Source organism: Lithobates pipiens, unplaced genomic scaffold (genome assembly GCF_037356315.1).
Source record: "Lithobates pipiens isolate NorthernLeopardFrog02 unplaced genomic scaffold, aLitPip1_a1.2 Scaffold_27, whole genome shotgun sequence".
NCBI classification, from domain to species: domain Eukaryota; kingdom Metazoa; phylum Chordata; class Amphibia; order Anura; family Ranidae; genus Lithobates; species Lithobates pipiens.
The window spans coordinates 192,494,601-192,519,995 of NW_027507788.1; the positions used below are offsets into that span (position 1 = coordinate 192,494,601).

The window sequence follows — 25,395 nt, forward strand, 5'->3', positions numbered from 1 at the left end:
CAAATGGGCAGGCTAAATTACCAAGTTGATCGATCAACTTGGGTACAACCAGCATGCTAGATTCTCTTACGATTATCGCTAGCGGGTGCTATAGCCACTATCGATGATCACTGTCTTCTCTAGCCTGCTCCCTGTCTGGAGAAGACAATTGCTGATTCCCATTCAGCACTGTCTGTGTTGATGGGGGAATCATACGAATTTCTTTTCTACTCCCTCTGGCTACAGTTCGGCCCTCCTAAAGTCTAAAGGACAGTAATCTAGCCCTTTATTTAGAAAGTTTGGAGATGCCTGACTTCAGAGCTTGTTATTGCCACTGATGGTTTATGGGTAGAGTGAATTTGCCTTTTGGGCACCATATGACCTGCCTAATCGCAAGTGAGATTTGTGTATAACCCATCCCAGCAGCTGATACTTCACTTTCAGTTACAACCATTGTCTACAGTTCTGGAAGGGTAGACTGATAAGGAAAGAAGATAATATGTCAACCCTGGTATGTCTGTCATTACTGGATGTTATATTTGAGCCATTGCTGCAACACATTGCCTGTTTGTCTTACATATTTCACTAATGCAGGGGTAGGCAACCTGGGGCCCTCCAGCTATTGCAGAACTACAAGTCCCATCATGCCTCTGGGAGTAATTGTAACTGCCAGCCTTGCAATGCCTAATGGGAAATGTAGTTCCACAACAGCTGAAGGGCCACAGGTTGCCTCCCCCTGCACTAATGCATATATACTAGAAATTACATACATTTTAATTTATATACTAAACATGACACAATACAGTAAACAGTTCAGTAACAGCTGGAAATCCAAGCTGTGTGCACTCCTAACCCCTAAATAAATGAATATTCTTTGGTAGTCAGCTAGTATTTTATTACCCTCCCTGTCTCAGGAGTTCTCTAAGTCACAACCCATCAGGAAATAACCATGATATGAAGGTCACAGTTCTGGTGATGCAAGGACACAATTTTGCTTTGTACTGGATTCCTTACATCTGTTTCCCCACCACAAGGCAGAGCTCCTGTCTGATTTATGACTCCAGGTACAAACACATTGCTATTCCATAAGAGTAAAGAATTATGGCATGAGAACAGACACAACAACATAATGGCTAGTCACAAGCTCGGGGAAGTAAACTAGACACAATTTATTGTGTATCGTAGCAACACTGGTGGCATCACAATCAAAACACAAAACTTTCTTCTGTTCCCCTCTGATTTTTACTAGGACTTCCAGGTGTCTCTTCACGAAAAATATGTACTCATTCCATCCATAAGGTCGGTGAATCCCGTAATATTGTCCTGTAATAGTGCTAAACACTTATGTGGACATGGTAACACTGTCAGACTAGAGCTGAGCAAAATTGTGTACTAAAATAGCCATACATACAACACAGAATGGCTATGAAGAGAGAAGTACACCTACCGGTAAATAGCCATCTAAAATTCTCCAAACTGCATGTACAAAAGCATATGCTTTGCTTTTATACTTATTTCTTTTTTATGTTAAACTTTGCTATTATTTCGATTTAGAACAGGCTTAGCTTTACTATTACTTGCTGACCTTTGATAGTGAAGCTTAAAGTAAATTTTATACCATTTTAAAATTCTGAAATTAAACATCTTGCTTTGAAGCAGTCATCACAATATGTCCATCATTACCTTTCAAGGTTTTAAAAGGCCTTCTGTGCCCTTCTCTGGTGTAGTTTTTCACTTTTGTTTTTCCGGCCTGACTTTCTCTGACTTGAGGGAGCTAAACTCCATCTACCACCATCTCTCTATGCATGGAAAGTGCCTAGATTGGTTGGTCAGTGAGGCCGTTTCATTAGACACTGGTATGGGAGTTGACACAGCTTAGCCATGATGTCAGAGGAAATCAGGCTTCAGTAACAATTCAAATTTGAATCAGTATGTCATAGACCAGTGATGGCGAACCTTGGCACCCCAGATGTTTTGGAACTACATTTCCCATAATGCTCAAATACACTGCAGAGTGCATGAGCATCATGGGAAATGTAGTTCCAAAACATCTGGGGTGCCAAGGGTCGTCATCACTGTCATAGACACACCAACCATAACCAAAAAGAGTTTCTAGATCAACTTTTCTCAACTAGGGTTCCTCCAGAGATTGCTAGGGGTTCCATGGTGTATTGACTTGTAATGTCTGCATAGTTATAAACCAACCATCACTAGGCAGAGCCAGTGGATCTTCTACTCCTATATAAGTAACAGATAAGATAAGTAACAAGTGAAACAAAGAATCTTTTTTTAGCTGACCATCGATGAATGGGCATTTCAGCTTGAGAGAAGTCGATTTAATGATCAGCTTTTCTCAAACAGGAATTTTGGAAAGTTTATATTTGATCAATACCTGTAGTCAATTGGCTGCAGGGCTGGATGTTGGAAAAGATAAGATCCATCTATGGCCAGCTTAAGGGTTGGCATTTTCACAATGACCATCAATGTCAATCCTTCTGGCCACCAATGCAAGGATGCCTACAATGAACCAACTTGTAAGTCAAATACTCTAGGAATGCCACAATATATATATGTTTTATTTATTATATCTACAACATCTAACTGATTATGCTAATGTGCTATGAGCTGCAGATGATATAATTTGTAGCAGGGGTTTTATGAGGTGCAAAAATTATTTCAAGGGTTCCTCAGGGCAAAAAAGTTTGAGAAAGCCTAGATCAGTGATGGCAAACCTTGGCACCCCAGATGTTTTGGAACTACATTTCCCACGATGCCCATGCACTCTGCAGTGTAGTTGAGCATCATGGGAAATGTAGTTCCAAAACATCTGGGGTGCCAAGGTTCGCCATCACTGGCCTAGATGGCCTAGATGATTAAACAAGTAGATGATAACTAGTATTTTTCGAAGTTAACCCCTTCATCTGCTTCACGTGAAATGAAGCCAAACCTCTTTCATTTGGTATTGGATATATTAGGGAAGGATTAAAACCCTCTTTGCTGTCTGCGTACCATTGGGGGAATTGCCATGGACTTTGTATTCTTCAGGACGCAACAAGGAGTGAGAAGAAATCTCTCAAAGTTAACGTTAACAGATATCCCCTTTGGAAGATTTCCCATCATCACCCATTGTTCTGGTGACAACAAAATTTGGATTTCCCATCACTTTCTGCCTCGGTGACACCAGTACAAATAGAGTAGTGAATCCCCCTAAAGCTGGCAAAGATATACATTTTAAAGGGGAAATAAAAAAAACCACAAACATGAACCCTTGTCATTACATTTAAATGGTAGGTTTTCCATTTACAGTTCTCTTGGAACTATAATCTAGCAGACAATTCTAGGTTGGCTGCTACCGTACTATATAACATTATGCTACACTGTACCCAATAAACGAACTTTTACTATATGATTGGTACGTAATGTTAACAAAATCACTCAAACAAGTCCTCTTAATAGCGCCCAATATGCTGCTATCTAAACTTAACTTTATTTGTGCGCCTTTTTCCTGCAATATGGTATATGATGTAATATTGTTACCCATTAAAAAAAAAGTTTTGAAGAAAACCAAATCTGAAAGGGGCACAAACAAAGTTTTAGGGTAATGTAGGCATTGGGACAGAAAATGGGGATAAATCCCACCATTTACAGTTGTTACCAGGACAGGAGGCCTGGAGATTCTAAAAGCTACCCCCCGACTTGGTAACAAAGCTGAGTGTTCCACTGTCTACAGGAAGAATGTCTGGTATCTAGTACAGGAATAAGGGCAGAGGGATCCAACAGGAAAATATCAACCTTTTTGAGTTTCTATCCCTTTAATACTCTAAAACAATAAGCAAGTCTTAGATCAGGGGTGCCCAACCAGTGGCCCAGGGGCCACATGTGGTCCACAGAGCCCTCTGATGCGGCCCGTGACCTCCTGCTCTGTGTTGTAATAGAATACTGTTCTTAATAGTAAGTTTATCACTAAAATCACAGTTTATATATGGGCATATCTGTTCTGCAGTGGCTGCTTTCAAACTGATCTGTAGGTGCAGAGCAATGCACCTTTGCGTTACCTGCACTGAGCCATAGGCCCCTTTCACACGGTCAGTCCGACCCAACTGGACCCTCCATTCACCTATAAAAAGTAGAAGATGTAAATGGACTTGTGTCTGTTTACAAACGCCTACCTCCAATCCGATCCGCAAAAAGAAAAAAAAATAGAGTGGGCTCTATAGAGTAGAGTGGGCTGCCATGCACCCGCTCCGCTCATTGTGGCCCGCGACCGGTTACCAAGTCGCTTAGGTGGCCCTCGCTCTTGAAAAGCTTGGGCACCCCTGTCTTAGATGGAGGACCTGTGGATTTTCAGCCTCTGCTGTGAACTAGACCTAACATATCAGCACCCTACAATACAACATACCATTACTTGCCAATACACTTCACATGGTTTGAAGATCCCAGGAATGTGTTCATAACTAATTAGCTCATGCCAAGTTTCTCTGATATACTTGTTCATTAACAGCATTGTCCACCAGGTATAGGGGAAATAAAATTGTCCAATTTATGGAAACATTCAATACTGAAGCAGCGAGTTTACCTTATTGACCTAATATTATTTTCAGTAATAAAAAGGAAAAATCTATGAGCTACAGAGAAATCTGCATGCAGACTAGAGGCCTTTGTATCCAAATTGCTGTAATTCCAGTGCAACCCTGTCAATTTCTGTTATCTACAGTCCACCTTGTTGGTTGGACATTTAAATCTCTTCCAAAGGCTCCAATGTCGGCCCCTGCCAGGTTCTCCTGCGCCTTCGTAAGTAGCGAATGGCAGAGACAGCGCCAATGTTTGCAACTAGAGCTAGAAAACAGAAACATTAAAAGAGGGATGTAAGAATATTACATGTTGAGTCATATAACACATTGTAAAAAGAATGTATATTTTTCCAGTTATTACATATTAGATTGAGTGATCTAAACTACATATATATTTTACATTCATTTGAGGTTTAAAAGTACAGTAGATATGAAATCTTATACTCAACAAACAAACCTGATTTAAAACCTTTATCTAAAGCATGAGCTGTAAAATGTCTTCCAGTGGATCTTCACATCAAGCGGCGCTGACCTCCAAACTTCATCCTTTGCAAACAACACCTCAGAACTAATTAAATTGGTAAATGGGATGCTTAATTGAACTCAGGTACACTTTATATATTACGTAGAAAAATCCCACACAACCCTATCCCGTCTATGTGGTTAACACGTGTAACTTGGCCTCAGTCTTGCACCACTTCACACGCCACGTCGTACTTTTTATATTAATGTCAATGAAATCTGAATTCCAGGCAAATAGCTAAACACAAAATGAAAATGCATATACGGTAAGGGAATTCTTCAATCTGAGAAAGGATTTATATTTATGTCCCTTCTGTACTGAGATTTACACAGCTCTGTCACACAGCACAGCCCTAATGGGAATGGGAGAAGACAAGATTTTTCTCTTCTGCAAGTAAAGAGGTACTCAATTTTGCAAAAATGTTATGACATTTTATGACAAAATAAATTCTCTGAAAATGGGAGCATCCAGAATAAGGAGCAGATGTGCATGGCAACCAATTAGCGTCTATTTTTCATTTTCAAAGCTTGGCTGAACAAGCTGAAGATAGAAGCTGATTGGTTGTCATGCACAGCTGCTCCAGATTCTGCATGATCCAGTTTTGATAAATCCCCCCTGTATATCTCTTCTGCCATAAAGGGCATGCACAGCTCAGTGTACAGTCTTTGCAGGATGTTGTTCCTGGATGAAGAAAGTTACAGTGGGGAAAATAATTATCTGTCTTTGCAGATGACACCAAGCTATGCAGTGGAATAACGTCCTTACAGGATGTCTCCAATTTACAAGCCGACCTCAATGCTCTGTCTAACTGGGTGACTATGTGGCAGATGAGGTTTAATGTTGAGAAATGTAAAGTGATGCACTTGGGGGCTAAGAATATGCATGCATCATACATGCTAGGGGGATTACAACTGGGGGAATCCATAGTGGAGAAGGATCTGGGGGTTTTGATAGATCAAAAGCTCAATAATAACATGCAATGCCAAGCTGCAGTTTCCAAAGTGACCAAAGTCCTTTCTTGCATTAAGAGAGGTATGGACTCCAGAGAGAGAGATAATTTTGCCCCTGTTCAAATGATTAGTAAGATCTCAGCTGGAATATGCAGTTCAGTTTTGGGCACCAGTTCTCAAAAAGGATATCGGGGCCCTTGAGAAAGTGCAGAGAAGGGCAACTAAACTGATAAGAGGCATGGAGGAGCTCAGCTATGAGGAAAGATTAGAGGAACTGAATTTATTCACTCTTGAGAAGAGTAGAATAAGGGTAGATATGATTAACATGTTTAAATATATAAGGGGTCCATATAGTGAACTTGGTATTGAGTTATTCTCTTTACGGTCAACACAGAGGACACGGGGGCATTCTTTACGTCTAGAGGAAAAGAGATTTCATCTTCAAATATGGAAAGGTTTCTTCGCAGTAAGAGCTGTGAAAATGTGGAATAGACTCCCTGCAGAGGTGGTTTTGGCCAGCTCAGTGGATTGCTTCAAGAAAGGCCTGGATTATTTCCTAAATGTACATAATATAACTGGGTACTAACATTTATAGGTAAAGTTGATCCAGGGAAAATCCGATTGCTCTTAGGGGATCTGGAAGGAATTTTTTCCCCTGCTATAGCAAATTGGAGCATGCTTTGCTGGGGTTTTTTGCCTTCTTCCGGATCAACTGGGGGTATAGAATTGGGTATACTGGATTGTACGATAGTTTTTATTTTATTTATTTATTTATTTTTGATGGTTGAACTGGATGGACTTGTGTCTTTTTTCAACCTAACAATGTAACTATATAACTATGATATCCTGCAGATTTTGTAAGTTTTCCCACTTACAAAGAAATGAAGGGTCTGTATTTTTTATTATGCGTGTATTTTAAATAACAGAGACTGAATATTAACCAAAAATCCAGAAAAAACACACACAACAAATGTTATAAATTAAACTGCAGTTCAGTGAGTAAAATAAGTACCGGTATTTGATTTCCAAGCAAAACATGACTTAGTACTTGGTGGAGAAACCCTTGTTGGCAAGCACAGAGGTCAGAGGTTTCTTGTAGTTGGTGACCAGGTTTGCACACATCTCAGGAGGGATTTTGGTCCACTCTTCTTTACGGATCTTCTCTAAATCCTTAGCGTTTCTTGGCTGTCTCTTGACAACTCGAAGTTTCAGCTCCCTTCATAAATTTTCTATAGGATTAAGGTCTGGAGACTGACTAGGCCACTCCGTGACCTTAATGTGCTTCTTCTTGTTGTATGTTTGGGTCATTGTCATACTGGAAAACCCATCCATGAACCAACATCAGTGTTCTGGCTGAGGAAAGAAGGTTCTCATCCAAGATTTTACAAAATATGGCCCTGTCCATTGGCCCCTCAGTATGGCAAAGTCTGCCTGTACCTTTAGCAGAGAAACAGCCCCAAAGCATAATGTTTCCAACCCCCCATTTGACTGTAGAGATAGTGTTCTCATGGTCACAGTCAGCATTTTTCTTCCTCCAAACATGCCAAGTCAAGTTAATGCCAAATTGCAAAATTTTGGTCTTATCTGCCCACAGGACTTTTTCTCAGTCCTTCTTGAAATCATTTAGATGTTCATTGGCATGACTATACATGTGCTTTCTTGAGGAGGGGGACTCGCCGTGTTTGGAGGAAGAAAAATACTGACTATGACCTTAAGAACACCATCCCTACAGTGAAGCACGGAGGTGGAAACATTATGCTTTGGTACTGTTTCTCTGCTAACAATACAGACCGACTTTGAAGCATTGAAGGGCCAATGGATGGGGCATGTATTGTAAAATCTTGGATCAGAACCTTCTTCACTCAGCCAAAACACTGAAGATGGGTCATGGATGGGTCTTTCAGCATGACAATGACCCAAAACATACTGGAAAGACAACAAAGGAATGGCTCAAGAAGAAGCACATTAAGGTTATGGAATGGTCTAGTCAGTCTCCAGACCTTAATCCTGTAGAAAATTTTGGGAGGGAGCTGAAACTTCGAGTTGTCAGGAGACAGCCAAGAAACCCTAAGGATTTAGAGAAGATATGTAAAGAAGAGTGGACCAAAATCCCTCCTGAGATGTGTTCAAACCTGTTCACCAACTACAAGAAACGTCTTAACTCTGTGCTTGCCAACAAGGGTTTCTCCATCAACTACTAAGTCATGTTTTGCTTGGCGATCAAATACTTATTTTACTCACTGAACTGAAACTCAATTTCTAACATTTGTATCGTGTTTTTTTCTGGAAATTTTGGTTGATATTCTTTCTCTATCATTTAAAATACACCTATAATAAAAAAGAATAGACTCTTATTTTCTTTGTTAGTGGGCAAACCATCAAAATCTGCAGGTGATCAAATTGTTTTTTTGTCCCCACTGTACATTATCCCAGTAAATACACATACTTCCCATCACCCCAATCATCACACATACTTGCACATTATGCCAAAAGCTCCTGGGGGGCCCAAATTGTTTCTGCAGTTTAGTTCCACTTGAAATAACACTTATCTCTACACCTAGCTGTGACTGGACAGTGAACGAAGGATCAGCAGACTGATGAGCTTATCCCTCTGTAACTGTGCTCTCTACTCATATGAACATGTTTCTTGCTAGCACATGAGCACTGCAGCACAAAATACTTGCTCCTTCTTGACTACTTGCTTCTTTTCCATGTCTGAGCACTGCTGTACTTTGGGATTGCAAGAGCCTGATACTAGATAATACTCAGGTACTTACACTACATGCAAAATAAATTCAATGATGTATTAATGAATACAAAGTTTTTGTATCTTTTATGTCTGATTGCAGTTTAGCTTGATAGGAATAATGACCAAAATTGGGAATTAAATCAAATGTAAAGTATATAATACACGAAATCCAGCAGAAAGTACTACCATGTAAAATGCTCATAGGAATGCTGTTTAATAGCACAGCATTCTCATTTCACATCATAATCCATAATCAAAAAATACCAGCAACAAGCTAAAATGCATATGAACCAACACATGCTAAAATGCATCTGGAAAAAAAAGCTTAAAGTGTATTTTAACCAAACTATTTCTCTTTCAATTTGAATCATTTAGGGAAGCGTTAAATCTTGCATCAGAAAAAATGTTTGCTGCCTGTGTCTCATTGGCGGATTTCTTTTTACTTCCTGACCTGATGTTGCAAAAGGAAGTGAGAGAAAATTTCTCTAGAATAAAGGAAAATTGCCTCCTATACAGCTGCCACCAGAACAAATGTCCAATTTTGGATTGTTCTTCACTTTCTGTTCCAGTGACAATAGTCATCAAGAATAATAGATTGAATCTCTCCATCAGAAACACATTAATAAAAACTTGATAGGGTTCTAACCCTTGTATAAAATTAACACACTGCCAGTACTCAAGTGCTTTGCGATGTAGGAAAGATTCTTGGCTGGAAACTTCTTGTACACAGATCCAATTCTTAGGATATCAAGGGATCATTCACTGCTTGGCAGCTCTTATCAGATTGGGGGATCTTCATTACTATTTTTTCATTACTTTTTTTTTTTTTTTGGTTGAACTTGATGGACTTGTGTCTTTTTTTCAACCTGACTAACTATGTAACTATGTAAAATGACAGTAACAAGAGAGTGCAATACCACAAACACCACTTCATTCTTAACATTCATAAAAATACTTTCAAAAGTATTAAAATCACAGGTGTGTAACAATCATATTTCTTCTCATTGCTATCATCTCAATAACCAATAGGGAGACCTCTTCTCCCTCAAAATTTGTCAACCCACTTGTATATACTGCATTTTGTTACAGTTTGCGGAACAGGCCTTACTATTGGTTATCCAGATGATATAAATGTGAAGAGGCCTTGTATATGGGATATGGTGGTTACGTCTGTGATTATAATACTTTTTTGAGTATTTTTATTACATTTATTAATGTGGTGTCTGAGGCAATAGGCTGGTGCATGCTCCCATTTCTGTCATTTTATGGTTCAGAACCTTCCCTACAATATCCAAAACTAAGAAAAAAGTACTGGCCATATGCACACTTTAAGATGTACACATTTAAAAGGACACCCTTTGATCTGGGTATGAATTATTTGTAAAGAAGTGAAAAAACTGCGCTATTAAAGAACCTCGTAAACAGAAAAGTATAAGCAGCAAATTTCCTGTGAGACAGATACACAGTACACAAACCTAAGGGTCCTTTCACACGGGGCGGATCAGTTCTGATCCGCCCCGTGGATATCCGTTTGCTCAGCGGGGATCACTCCGCCGATCCCCGCTGAGCAGGAAGATGACAGGTCTGTCTCTGCACACTGCGCAGGGACGGACCTGTCACAGCGCCGCTCTCCCCTATGGGAGATCGGATGACGACGGACCGCAGTGCCCGTCGTCACCCGATCCGATCCGCAGACGGAAGGAAAAATAGCTTTTTCCTCCGTCACACTTTTTCGGATCGGAGCGGGTCGGATGTCAGCGGACATGTCACCGCTGACATCCGACGCTCCATAGAGCTCTATGGAGCACCCGTTCAGGTCCGCCTGAAAAACTGACAGGCGGATCTGAACGGGACATCAGTGTGAAAGGGGCCTAAGAGTATATTGAATTGTGCTAATCAAACAAATTATAATAAATCAACTCAGAATAAAAATAACAAAACAGTCCACAGGTGTTGTGATGATGTATCTTAAAAACTCCTGGTGCCAATCTTCACCATCTACCACCTTTTTAATGATCTTATACATCAGTGCCTCCACCAACAGCTGAAAAACTTGCTTACCAGCTCCTGTGGACGCCTCACTACAAGGGGTCGTTTGCACTTGTGGCCTAAACCCAGCCAAGGCCTTTCTCTGGATCCGGTAACTCTCCTACATTGGATCACCCCTTGGCACCCTGTTATATGTAAGAATATCTCCAAAAAAAACTGAATGCTCCACAATGTAAAATCCTTTTAAATCCTGATGGGTTTACTTCCTCTTTCATTCCCTGCAAAGGTAAAGCATAATGGACTACTATGCATCGCATAGTAGTCCATTATGTGTCACTTACCTGAAACAGGAGCCAGCGAAGTCACCGATGTCCCCTGTAGTCCGGCGCATCCATCTTCTCGGTGGGTCTCGCTGCTCTGCCGCTGTCATTCGGCGAAGCCACGATGACGTCACTCCCGCGCATGCGCACGGGAGCCGCCAGCGGTGCCTGTCTTTCGGCAAATATCTCCTAAACCGTGTAGGTTTAGGAGATATTTATTGGACCTACAGGAAAGCCTTAATCTAGGCTTACCTGTAGGTCAAAGTGTGTTGTAAGGGTTTACAACCACTTTAAAATGTATTAGAATATAAAATATTGTACTTACAGTATCCGCTGATTAAATGTGCCTTAAGTTTGGTGTGTCGGCCACCACACAAACAAACCCGTTCTTCTAGGACACATGTGGGACTGGTGACGTCAGAGAGAAGGCCTTGGCTGGATTTAAGCCACAAGGGCAAACGACCCCTTATAATTGAAGGATCATGTCAAAAGCCCCTTGTGTTTTGTAATTTAATAAATGAACTGTGCCTTTTGTAATAATATGAATGAACCATCATGACTCCATTTTGTATACCCACGCCATTTTGTATGAATTCCCTTATTGTGTAAGTTCAAAACTTTAAGAATGTTTGAACAACACCCTGCCCCCCCTTTATTTGCTCACTGCGGTCAAACCTGTTCTCGGAATGTATATCCTGTTTAGCCTTAGGCAATCAGCTAAGATATGTGACTAACGACCAGATGTCCTATCTAATCCCTGATAGATATATATCAGGTAACAAACCTGTATAACCCTAGATACGTATGCATTAAACTAACCACTCCCCCTCCTTTGTTCTATACTGAATATAAGCTACTTTTGTGCTCAATAAACTCAGACATTTTATGAATATACAACTTACCTCTTGTTCATAAAGTGTTTCAGATATCTGAGGGCTCTGTTGGTGTACCTACAAGAAGGGTTGTCATCCAGAATACCTACTATTTCCTTTCAGTAATGAGGGGTGCACCATGAGTTGGTAAGCAAGTTTTTCAGCTGTTGGTGGAGGCACTGATGTATAAGATCACTAAAAGGTGGTGGATGGTGAAGATCGGCACCAGGAGTTTTTAAGATATATCATCACAACACCTGTGGACTGTTTTGTTATTTTTATTCTAAATTGATTTATTATAATTCGTTTAATTAGCATAATTCCATATATTTTCATGAATTATTTATAACATCATGAATTGTGTTTTAAATGCGGATAATATAAGTACCTGAAATCTGTCTTTATCTTAATATCTTATCATCCCTTGCACCCCAGAATAAGAAATGACAGGGCAGCAGTGTAAATTAGGCTCTACTGTACTGCACAGTGCTGAAAATAAAGCAGTAGAATCTTGACAACAGGAAGGAAAAGCGCAGAGATGATGTCATCAATGTGCTGCTGCTCCTTTATTGTCCAATTAGCAAGCTTGGAGTGGGGAAGTGACTGAGAAAGCAGAAATTTTGTTAGACACCTTTTCGTACATTTACATCAGTACTGTTACAATTTTTTTTTTTATAGGAGGAATATTGAACCATGTATATGACAGACTCCATAGACCATACTTTTTTGCTGGAATGCTATTTTAAAAATTAAGTTGCAATAGTTGTAGAAAGTGTAGAAAAGCAACCTTCATAAATTAGTGTTTGTGTCCACTATGATAAAGCAGTGGGTTGAGAACCATATGTTGGCTACTTGCATTATTGCTAACAGCAGCCTTTCAGCGCCATTAGTACCTATTTATCCAGCCACCTACTGCTTTATTGCCTTCTCACAAGAATGAAGCCAGGCAGTCTGCGCTAATATATATCACTTCACAATAAAAGTTTAACTTAATGTTAACAAGTGTCTGACAGTTACTTCTTCCTCCTTTATGTGGCTTATTCTCCATCGTTTTATATATATATATATATATATATATATATATATATATATATATATATATATATAGGTGGCAAAGGTTCCACTTGATGAGGAATCAATATAAATGAAATTAATAAATGTACTCTGAACACACCTGTTTTCCATCCATCTGAAGACTGCAAGTCTGAAGATTTTACAGCCCAAGATGCAAGAGCTAGAAACATCAAGCATGCGTCACTCCGGCTGGGGGATAAATATGGAACAAGAGAGCCTGCAAACAGACATGTGTGTAAGTAAAGCCTGACAGCATTAACAAAGCTGATTTTACTATAGAAGTGTTATTGTGTTAATATGATCATAGGATTAATTAGCAGTTACATCATTGCTCGTACCTGCTGTTGGTTCATTTGTCTCTTCAGACGTCTCACGGTTCAAATGAGGAATGAATGTTCCACCTCTGCCATGAAAACTATCTCTGGCTGTAAATTCTTGTAGTCTTTCAGGAACAATAGACTGGAAAATGCTGGGGGGCCTTGGGGCAGGCGGTATACTGAATAAGATGCCTTCCCTGTCCTGATGCTGAGGTCCATCAGCAAAAAAAAACTCACAGGCTTCAGGCCAAGTGGCAACAACTGTAGGTGATGAAGGTTCATCTACATTAACATTTGATTCTTCTGGTTTATGGTCTTTAGATTTTATTGTATGTTCATCCTCTTCAACAAAGAAATATTCATACATATCTGGTGTGTATACGACTGCTTCTCGTATTGCTTCTTGACTTGCCATATTTGTTCCAGTCTCAACAATTCCAGATTCTGAAACATCATCAAAGAAAAAGTCATACATTTCAGGAAGTGTAAGGGCTGTGTTTCTATATGATGGTGACTGGCGTTGTGTTGATAGGCTCCTACTGAACACAGTGTGCCCACTAATTGTAGTAGGTACCAGGCTGCACACAGGATTTGTACCCTCAGCTCTGGGAAGTCTATACTGGTCAATTCCAGATTCTGAAACATCATCAAAGAAAAAGTCATACATTTCAGGAAGTGTAAGGGCTGTGTTTCTATATGATGGTGACTGGTGTTGTGTTGATAGGCTCCTGCTGAACACAGTATGCCCACTAATTGTAGTAGGTACCAGGCTGCACACAGGATTTGTACCCTCAGCTCTGGGAAGTCTATACTGGTCAAAACCCAACTCATGTGAGCTCACAATGACTTTGGTGTCTGGCTCCTGTATCTTTGACTGAGTTTTGGATAAATCCAAATGTTCAATTATGGGAATATTTTGCTGCACGGCTGAGGAATCTCCAGGGGCTTTGGTTGTAAAGAGCGGGATACCGTCCTGGGCATCATATTGTGCCACATTGGCTTTGAAAAGGTTTTTAGTAGAAACATGGTTGTCCATACTATAAAGTGTTGAATTTGTGTTTTTAAAGCAATCATTTTCATTTTTAGCAGTCAGTTGGTCATAATTTTCAGGGCTTGCTTGTAAAGTGGTCAGAATTGGCAAATAACACCTTTGAGGTTCCTCTGTTGTATTGGTTATACCAGGGATGTGTCCATTCGGTAGACACTCTGATAAGGTAGGGCTGTTTTCCATGATACTTTGATTCTTTTTTGAAATATCAAGCAAATCTTTTGAATAAAGTAACTGAGCACTGGTTCTAGATGGATTATTAGTAGCTACAGAAATTCTTTCATTGGGGTGCCCCCTTTCTGACTCATTAGAAATTACAGAGGGATTCATTCTTTCTGTGCTGTGGGCTTGGATATCCTCTCTGTCCCTTTCATTATGGTGTTTCACCCTTGTGCTGACCGATCTCATACATTCTACAAGACTTTCATTAACTGCCCTGTCTTGTGATTTTTCTATGGTTAAATAATTGTCCTTGGGTTTTGGACATGGAATGCCTGTTCTATGTTCTGTTTTCACCTTCTTGGACAACAGAGTCTCTTTCTGACACAGAAACCTAGCGACTGATCCAAACTCCTCCTCATCCTCACTGCCAGACAACACATCACCACTTGAACCTATCCATTTGTAGGGTGAATGTCTTGGTGGAGACAAGGATACTGGCATGGTCTGGGGTTCCCTGTGGTCTCCCACTGGTGGACATAAGCTGACCCGGATAAACTTTGGCTTGCTAGTTGTTGTTGAGCATATTGCATCTTCATGTTCTGTGTCACTCAGTAAAAGTTCCTCCTCTGTGGCTAAAGACACTTGCATTAGGCCACATTCCTCAGCCGTGGAGTAAAATTCCTCCCAGTCACGGTCACTGATTTGAATACTATATTCAAAGTTATCCATAGCTGCAAATAGAAAAACATATATTAAGTGCTAAGCAATAAGTTAAATATGCTAAGTGATAATAGGTCAAACTGTATATACATTCAGTTCTTGGTAGACACTGAAGTTTTAAGGTGGCCATATGTATAGTGATTTTTTATTGATTTCCATACGTGTGATTACAAACTAGCGAATTATCAACAATCTTTTATCAATGTTGCAACTCATAGGGTATTATCCCACACTTTGAAACCAACAGAAAACTATTCAAAAATATGATCTATCAGTTAGAAATCTAAACAATCTATATAAAATATAATAACTTAATCATTCTGATTTACTATTCGCTTTCTAACACACACAGATATTTGATTAGAAGTGATTGACAAAATTACACCACTGGCTTGGCAGAGTTTAAATTAATTGAATAGAAGGCCTTGATCTGGATTTTATTTTATTGGATCAGTTTAGTTGCGAATGGACGCCGGAAAGGTTTACACCAGTGGTGCCCAATGGTCTTCAAGGCCTTCTGAGATTTGGTGCTCACCAAATGTTTTTCTGATCACCAGCAGAGTGCTTCCTAAAGCGGGGCTACGCATACAAACGTAAGAACAGCACCTACTGAACAAAGGCTCCCAGCCTCTGGTTGTTAACCCACGTATGCAAATATAGCACCTCTCCCTGAATTAACCACTTTCTCATTTAGGGAGAAGCCAAGCACATATACCCCAGCATAGTCGTCTACAACCATTTACCTGTACTGGTTGCTCCCCAGGCGCTAAAACGTGCCAGTGAGCTGCTAAGCATCCATGTGCATGAGGTCCAAAAAAATATATTTATAGCCAAAATATTTTTATTAGTTTTGAATACAATGGTGAGGGATTAGAAGCACTGTCAAGTTTTTACTGCTGTATTTGAGCCAGAGAGAGGGCCAAACAAATGATTTAGAGTCTAAATGCATTTTTTTGATTTTTGAAACATCAATTGAAGCCAGGACATTATCCAGAGAGTGAATGCCTCAGTGGCAGAGCAGCAAGCTTAAAGTCTAAGTATAGGTGAAAAAATATGCACAAGGTACATTACTTAACAGCAGTGTGATGCTGCTGTCTCAAGGTTTAGCTGAAATCTTCCTTTGTGGCAGCGATGTGGCTGGGAATAAGGCCCCTGAAAAGCTGTTCGATCTTCATGTTCTAGCATGCTCAATCTCAGCTGCAATGCTATTCCAGTTACCTCTAGGATTGCAAGCCTGTTCCCATCATGAATACACCCCTGAGGAAGGGGGAGGCAATTCCTCTGAAACGCATTGGATTTACCAGTTACTAGCGATGGCCCGTTCATAAGGATTGCAGGATCAGGGGTCAGAATTATGTAAAAAAAAACAGTTGTATATACAGTACGTATGTATTCGTCAAATTAGACTATATTTACATGGGTGCATGGGGAAGGCCAGGCACAGCCACTGATGAAAACCATTGGATTTTGCTGGCTTCCTTAATACACTGGGGTTGATTTCCCTAAGGCAAATAGACTGTGCACTTTGCAGTTGCAGTCTGCAAGGGAAATTGCTCCAGAGCTTAATAAATGAGGTAAAGTATCACTTTGCAAAGAATACCCAATCACGTGCAATGAAAAAACCCCAAACAAAAACAGCTTTTTTGCTTGCACATGATTGGCTAATGGAAAGTCAGCAGAGCTTCTGCTCATTTAACCACTGGAGATCCGCGCTATAGCCCGGCTACAGCGCGGACCTGCTTTGCTGGGACGACGTCTATTGACGTCATCCCGTGCACGAGCGGTCTGCACGCCACCTGAGGGGTGCGCGCGGCGTGCTCTGTGATCAGCGAGTCTATGAGACTCGCCTGATCAGAGATCGGAGCAAGGGGTCGATCCTGACCCCTTACCACGTGATCAGCTGTCAGCCAATGACAGCTGATCATGTGACACAACAGAGCCAGTAATCAGCTATTTTTCCTCCTCAGTCCTGATCAGGGCCAGCTCATCAGTGCCCACCTGCCCCCTGCCAGTGCCACCTAAATATGAAAAAAAGTGCCACCCATCAGTGCCACCTGTCAGTGCCCACAATCTGCCTCAACAGTGCTGCCCCTCAGTGCCACATATCCGTGCCCATCAGTGTCATCTACCAGTGCCCATCAGTGCCCATCAGTGACACCCATCAGTGCCACCTATCAGTGCTCATCAGTCCCATCTATCAGTGGTACCTATCAGTGCCCATTAGTGCCACCCATCTGTGCCACCCATCCATGCCACCCATCAGTGCCATCTTATCTGTGCCCATCTTTGCCCATCAGTGCCGCCTTATCTGTGCCCATCAGTACTGCCTTATCTGTGCCTATCGGTGCCACCTTATCGGTGCCTATTAGTGCCGCCTTAACTGTGCCTATCAGTGCCCACCAGTGCAGCCTATTGGTGCCCACCAGTGCCGCCTCATCAGCGCGTTTCAATGAAGGAGAAAAATGACCTGTTTGCAAAATTTTATAACAAACTATTAAACATGATTATTTTTTTTTTTTTATTTTGCATCTTTTTTTGTTTGTTTAGCAAAAAATAAAACTCCCAGCTGTAATTAAATACCACCAAAAGAGAGCTCTATTTGTGGGAAAAAAATAATAAAAATTTCATTTGGGTACAGTGTTGTATGGCCACGCAATTGTCATTCAAAGTGCATCAGCGATGAAAGCTGAAAATTGGTCTGGGCAGGAGGGGGGTTTAAGTGCCCAGTAACCAAGTGGTTAATAAGCTCTGGAGCAACTGCTCTTGAAAAGTGCAGTCTATTTCCCTTTAGTAAATCAGCCCCAAAGTGTGTGACCAGCAGCACCCTGTACAATACAAATCAATGGGGGGCGCTGCCACTGTTCGCATTTAATCACTCGTCTAAGTGGTTACATGCAAAAGGAGCCTCCAACCGACCCTGGATGCAGCCAGTGTGCATTCAGGGCCGGTGTTTCTGCGGCGTTCTGGTGGCAGCTAAATGGCCGGTTTGTATACAGCATTGCACAGTGTTCCTGCGTCCAGAGGCGGCATTTAGCTGCTACTGAACGCAGCAAATTATCCATACTCATACACCTGTGTGAGTGTAGCCTGGAGGACAATCTGATTTGCAATAGATGTGCATATAATTTTGATGAATGACCCTCAATGTATCTACCCACAACCATTCGTAGAATTTTTTTTTCTGGTTTTGTGCTTTTGGAATGTTAAAGATGTGAACAATGTCTTCACAGACACCTGCATGAAGAAATGGGTTCTCCATGTGTGGTTTACATATAAATTAGGTCATGTCTCAGGATTATCTTATCAGGCCCAGGCCAGGGTCGGGTCACTCAGAGGTCTTTACCAAAATACCAAGTGAATGCAACATGACTGCTTGTCAAATACATTTCTGAAGAAAAAATAAATGTACAGAGTACGAAAAATGTGGCAGGGCACATACTCCAATTACCAGGACCTAATGTACTAATATTCTTATACACAGCAAGGGTTAATATGAGCCTGTCTATCTCTCAGGACTCCTTCATGACCTTGGAATAGTCAGTCTGTGCTTTCAGTCACAGCAGGCACAGTCAGTTCCAGACACTTGAGGTTTGCTGAGGGGGAACAAATCCTTCATGGCCAGTATCTGGTTGTTTGTCGCATGGGATTATTTTCCCTTTTACGTGTTTTTAGTCTTAAACTCTGTTTTACAAGTTTATCCTCATATATTATTAAAGTCCGAGGTATTGTGTCTCACATCCTGCATGAATGCACCGTTATATGCCCAGCTATAATCTGTGGTGTAAGCGTTCTTTCACACCACAACAAATACACAAACGCATACAGACAATGTTATAGACAAATATTCTACAGCGTGCAATTTAGAAAGTATACTTAAAGTGGTTGTAAACCCTTACAAACCACTTTGACCTACAGGTAAGCCTAGATTAAGGCTTACCTGTAAGGTCCAAGAAATATCTCCTAAACCTACACGGTTTAGGAGATATTTGCCAAAATACAGGCACCGCTGTCTACAGGGCATGCGCCGTAGACAGCGGCGCGCAGGCGCACTAAGCGCGCCACTGTCAACGGCGATATGCCGCGAGTGGCAGCTCCCGCGCGCATGCGCAGGAGTGACGTCAACGTGGCTTCGTCGAATGACAGCGGCGGAGCAGCGAGACCCACCGAGACCCACCAAGAAGATGGAGGCTCCGGACTACAGAGGACAGCGGTGACTTCGCTGGCTCCTGTGTCAGGTAAGTGACACATAATGGACTACTATGCAGGGCCGTTTTTAAGGCAGGGCAAAAGGGGCAGCTGCCCTGGGCCCTGTCATTGTTGTGGGGCCCAAAGCAGCTGCCTCATACTTGCCAACTATCCCAGTTTAAATTCCCTTGTCCCTTGAAGTTTTAGTCCTGTGCTGTGTCCTGATATCTCAGTGTGAAGTGCTGCTACTAATGCTGCCCAGCTCTGCCCTATTGTTGTGTACAGATGACTCCCCTGCAGACCCTGTGTTTACATGTAAATAACAGACATTCATATGTAAATAGTGGTGGCATTCATAAGTAAATAGCTGTGGCAGGCGACATTGATATGTAAATAAAGGCGGCATATGTATATCATGCACCCCTGCATTGAGGAGATGATGTGCTGTAACCTCTAGCAACCAATCAGTGAGCAGTAATATTGTACAGTAATCTCTAGCAACCAATTCACAAGCAGAAATAATTTGCTGTAACCTCTAGCAACTAATCAATGAGCCGAAATGTGTGCTGTAACCTCTAGCAACCAGTCAGCAAGTAGTAATTATATGCTGTAACCCCTGGCAACCAATCGCAACTGCTGCCTGATCCAATATAGTAAACTGATTTTAGGTCTAGCTGCTATTTATTGTATGTCTCAGAGCAGGTGGAGAGTGAAATTGAATGGGCAGGTGGGGCCCAAGAAAAATTTTGCCCAGGGTCCAATCAATATTAAAGACAGCCCTGCTACTATGCGATGCATAGTAGTCCATTATGCTTTACCTTTGCAGGGAATCAAAGAGGAAGTAAACTCACCAGGGTTTACTTCCTCTTTAACGGTGCTCAGTAACAGCTGAGTGATAATAGAACTCCAAAAATAGTCCCTACACTAAAATCTAGTTAAAAAATACTACTCAAGTATAAATTCTTAAAGTGGAACTAAAGGCATTTTTTTTTCATTTTGGATGGAGTAAGAATAGATTTTAATCCCTGTCAGGTTTTTTTTGTCATCTGTGTCACATTGCGGAGATTTCTTTTCACTTCCTGCCCCATAGCTAAAACAGGAAGTGAAAGGAATTCCCTTCAAAGAGAGAGAATCCCTGGTTGTCACAAGAATTAATGTCCCCATTGCAGGATGTCCCCTCTATTCCTGTTCTGGGAATTTCTTTCACTTTCGATCACAATCCCGATCTCAGGACAAATAGAGAGGGTGAACCTAGCTAATGAGGGCACAGACTGCATTTAAGAACCTGACAGGTGTTCTAATCCCGCTCCACTCTATCCAAAACGAAAACTTAATTGGATGTAAACCCTCTCCAAAACGAAAACTTAATTGGATGTAAACCCTCTCCTATACCCAGTGAAGTGAACAGCCTCAGATGATACACAGAGATTAAACAAAACTCCCTACATAAATTTTACATGTATATCTGCTGTCTTCAGCTTGCTATAGTCTTTAGAATTCTTACATTGTGTTAGAATTTTTACTTCCTCATTCAGCTGTAGGAGTGGATTCTTGGCTTACACTGTGTGACAGCTGATTGGAAAAAAGGCACACACCCCCACTCCACATAGGCAGAGGAACGAATATACTTTCAGAGCTGTGCTGTGACAAGACAATCTCTCTGCTAATTTATTTATAGCACCCACCCCGACACAAATTTCAGGCTGGTTTTATCTCCTGCATCAGAGAACTTGTCAGAAGATATCATGCTGATAACAGAGTAATGAAAACAGCAGAAAGACACGGGACTCAGGGCTTTGGATAGAGATAAGTAAACACTGCAGATATATGTGCCTAGGTCAAATTTAATGAATCAGGTTTACATCCACTTAAAGTTATAATTATGTCATTAAACCCACATTATTAAAAAAAACTATCAATAAATGCTGTGTCACATGCTGTTCATAATCACTCTGGGATTCGTCTTCTGTATTCTGCATAAAAACTGGTTAATCCTGTTGTTCTTGACCTCCCCCTTCTGTCCATGTCCCCACTGCAGCTAGGAATTTTGCAGAGCAGTGTTGGCAGCTCTGCACATGCTCAGTTTTCAGTGAGTTTCTATGCTGAGCATTTCCTCCCTATCACATCTGAGCAGCCCATGTGACTATAGAGTCACACATGTAGGTGTGTACACAGTGGTAAATGACAGCCCACTCCCTCCCTCCTCCTCCATGCCCACTAAGGCTGCTTTCACACTGGGGCGAGAGCAGCGTCGGCGGTAAAGCGCCGCTATTTTTAGCGGCGCTTTACCGTCGTTTTAGCGGCGGTGCGCGGGCGCTAGCGGGGTGGTTTTAACCCCCGCTAGCGGCCGAAAAGGGGTTAAACCCGCCCGCAAAGCGCCGCTGCAGCGGCGCTTTGCCGGCGGTATTGCCGCGGTGTCCCATTGATTTCAATGGGTAGCAGCGGTATAGGAGCGGTTAATACACCGCTCCTTCACCGCTGCAAAGATGCGGCTGGCAGGACTTTTTTCACCGTCCTGCCAGCGCATCGCTCCAGTGTGAAAGCCCTCCGGCTTTCACACTGGAGTTAAAGGGGCCGGTTTTTTTCAGGCGTTACACAGGCGCTATTTTTAGCGCTGTAACGCCTGAATACCGCCCCAGTGTGAAAGCAGCCTAACCAGCTAAACACAATGGGGGTGGGATATTACATCTTAAATAATGGAGGCTTTACCTCCCTCTTATTATAAGACACAGGCTGGAGGGGCGTGACACAGTCTGTGACTGGCAGAAATCTGCCCAGACCATGTTATTCCCAAAAAAATAATAAAGATTTGATTTAAAATATATGTTTTTATGACAATTTAAAAAATGTATTGATATCATTATTTTTTTTTTACTCTGTATCCCAAAGGCTGTATATTTATTATTTTGAACATGTGACAAGTAACAAAGGGATAGAAGCTCCTCCTACCACTGTTTCCCTGCAGACAGGCTGAGGGAGAGCTGGGTCATGTGACAGCATGACAATAAAACCTGGAAGCTGATTAGTTTGATTATGCCGCGTACACACGATCAAATTGTCTGGCGGAATTGGTCCGGCAAATCATCCGGCAAACAATCCGGCGGACCTTATAACGAACGGACTTGGCCACACACGGACGCTCCGAAAGTCCGGCGATTTCTAACGCGATGACATACAGCACATACGATGGGACTAGAAAAAGGAAGTTCAATAGCCACTAGCCAATAGCTTCCTTCTCGTACTTGCTTCAGAGCATGCGTCATTCTTAGTCCGCCGGACTAGCACACTGAGGAACGGATTGTCCGCTGAAAGCCAATTCCGGCGGACAAAACTACTTTCTAAGTCTGCCGGACTTTACGATAAAAAAATCCGCTGGAGCCCACACACGATCGACTTGTCCGGCGTACTGTGGTCCGGCAGACTAGGACAATTTGATGGTATGTACGTGGCATTAGTGTGTTTAGTATCACTTTAACTCCAATAAGTCCCTTCTATTGTTGTCAGCTTCCTCCAAATCTCTACATTTCTTTCTTTTTTTTTGTTTTTTGTGCTGTGCTCAGGCTTTCTGTTAGAGAGTGGCTACGTTTATTCTCCAGGGTCCCAATGTACGTAGGAATGTAGCCACCCTCTCGTGCTCACTCCCGAGATCTGAGATGGACTAGGACTATGGGGTTTGTAGTGTGCATAGAGCAGCGCACATCACCAAAACAAATGTGTACTGCTCATTTCAAACAGAAATGAGGGGGAAAAGGAGAGGTTCTGGAGCTCATGGGGGACATTACAAGGAGGCAGAAAAACACAGTAAGCAACAATTTCATGAAAAATAGATTACAGGGCCATTAAGCAGTGAATGTATATGGATAATTTTTGGAGAATAAGGATATGGTATTAACGTGTTCACCTTTGTAAAAAAGACCATAAGGCCCCTTTCACACGGGGCGGATCAGTAATGATCCGCCCTGTGATGATCCGCTCGCTCAGTGGGGATCGCTCCGTTGTCCCTGCTGAGCCGGCGGCGGACAGGACGGTCTCCGCACACTGTGCAGGGACCGCCCTGTCAGCTCTCCGCTCTCCTCTATGGGGATCGGATGAGCACGGACCGTCTGTCCGTGTTCATCCGATCCGCTCTGCAGAGGGATAGAAAAATAGGATTTTCCTCCGTCTGCAGAATCGGACAGTAGCGTAGGCGGACAATAGCGGGTGTCTATGGATGTTCATCCGCAGACATCCGCTATCTCATAGGAATGCATGTATGTCCGTATTTCATCCACAAACGGATGGATGAAATACAGACATGTGTGAAAGGGGCCTAATAGGTAACACATTTTCTTGAAATTTATATAAAAAGTGATTGAATGTCAACAAAATAAAAAGTAACTTGCTTGTTTCATACAGTATACAGAATAAAAATATAACCCAAAAAAGTGAAATACCCCCTTGATTGTACAAGCTTACCTTTAAAGAGGAAGTAAACCCTGATGGGGTTTACTTCCTCTTTGTTTTCCTGCAAAGGTAAAGCATAATGGGCTACTATGCATCGCATAGTAGCCCATTATGTGTCACTTACCTGACACAGGAGCCAGCGAAGTCACCGCTGTCCCCTGTAGCATCAGTCGCCCATCATCCTTCCGGGTATCCCTACTCCGGGGCTGTGAGTGGCCGGAGCAGCGATGACGTCACTCCGGCTCATGCACGCGGGAGCCGTAAGTGACTGCATGTTTGCCTTCACTTGCGGTGCACCCAGTGTGCCTGCGCTGTTGTTTACAGTGCGCATGCGCGGTAGACAGCGGTGCCCTCCGTGCAGACCCCCCAGTGCAGACCCTCCCAGTGCAGATACCCCCCAGTGCAGACACCCCCCTCTATGCAGACCCCTGTGCAGACACCCTCCCAGTGCAGACACCCCCCGTACAGACACCCCCCAGTGCAGACCCCCCCCAGTGCAGACACCTCCAGCAGTACAGACACGCCCCCTTGCAGACCTCAGAACAGCAGATAATCATACACACACAGCGGTCCTCTGTGGATGTAAACAGAGAGGAGGGGGAGGCGGCTTCGTTCCACTCCGCTGAGCTGAGGGACACAGCTGCGGCGCGGGACACAGTGCAGCGGGCGGTGTTAGCGGTGCCGCTACCCACGGGTGTCACCCCTCCGGCAGGTGTCATCCAAGTGCGGCCCGCACCCCCCTAGCAACGCCACTAGAGGAATGTGACACCTGATTGGAAATTCTTGATTGCTCAATACACATTGAGAAAGATCAGGGCAACGTTGAGCAGAAGTGAGACAGATTATGAGACACATATGAGACAGATTTACTGCAGGATTGCAGCTTAGTTCATAAAATATGCCATACCCCGCTTCTCCAAAGTAGCACTACAGCAATATAAAATCTGCCCCAAGCCCGAGTGAAAATCCATCTCATCTCCAGGGGTAAATCCATCCGCGACCTTTAAAAAACCATCTCAGATTGCGATCGCAGATGCAGGGGTAATAAATTCACAAACAAGTTCTCGTTGTATACTCTGTACTAAATACGGACCAGACTGACTTTCATTGTGACTTCAGAATCACTAGCTGATTTTTTAAAAATAGATATTAAATGGACAGTAGAATCAGAAATACAAAGCCCAGGTTTTGATTTCTGAGCTTCTCTCGATGGACTCCTGACTTAGATAGGTCCCATTAAAACATGTTGTAGAAGGACATAAACCCCTTCTGAAGGAACTTTCTGCAGCACCTTACCTCACAATCGTCTCCTCATAGTATGTTGGCCTCTTCGAGTGTCTCCAGTTCCCCCGGGGTGCTACGTGCTGTGGGGCACACGGGTACCTGTCATGCCCCTTGTGTCCATTCAGGTGCTGAAAATAGGGCCTAGCGTGTGCAAGTAAAGCACGGGACCAAAACTCTCTGTGAATGCACGCCTATAAATAGCGACCACA

The 25,395-nt window shown here is 42.3% G+C and overlaps 1 protein-coding gene across 2 annotated transcripts; it reads right to left on the reverse strand.

Moving 5' to 3' along the window:
• Window positions 1-1,124: 1,124 nt before the first annotated feature.
• On the reverse strand, window positions 1,125-25,395 carry PERM1 (PPARGC1 and ESRR induced regulator, muscle 1). Of its 2 annotated transcripts, XM_077458087.1 has the most exons (4): window positions 25,199-25,393; window positions 13,366-15,285; window positions 13,128-13,244; window positions 1,125-4,815 (listed from the first exon to the last, which is right to left on the reverse strand). In XM_077458087.1, exons 2-4 carry the CDS (start codon window positions 15,281-15,283, stop codon window positions 4,715-4,717), a joined length of 2,136 nt encoding a protein of 711 aa, XP_077314213.1. In that variant the 5' UTR covers window positions 15,284-15,285; window positions 25,199-25,393; the 3' UTR covers window positions 1,125-4,714. The 2 variants fall into 2 exon arrangements, with proteins under 2 accessions (XP_077314213.1, XP_077314214.1); XM_077458088.1 differs by lacking the exon at window positions 13,128-13,244 and having other exon boundaries at window positions 25,199-25,395.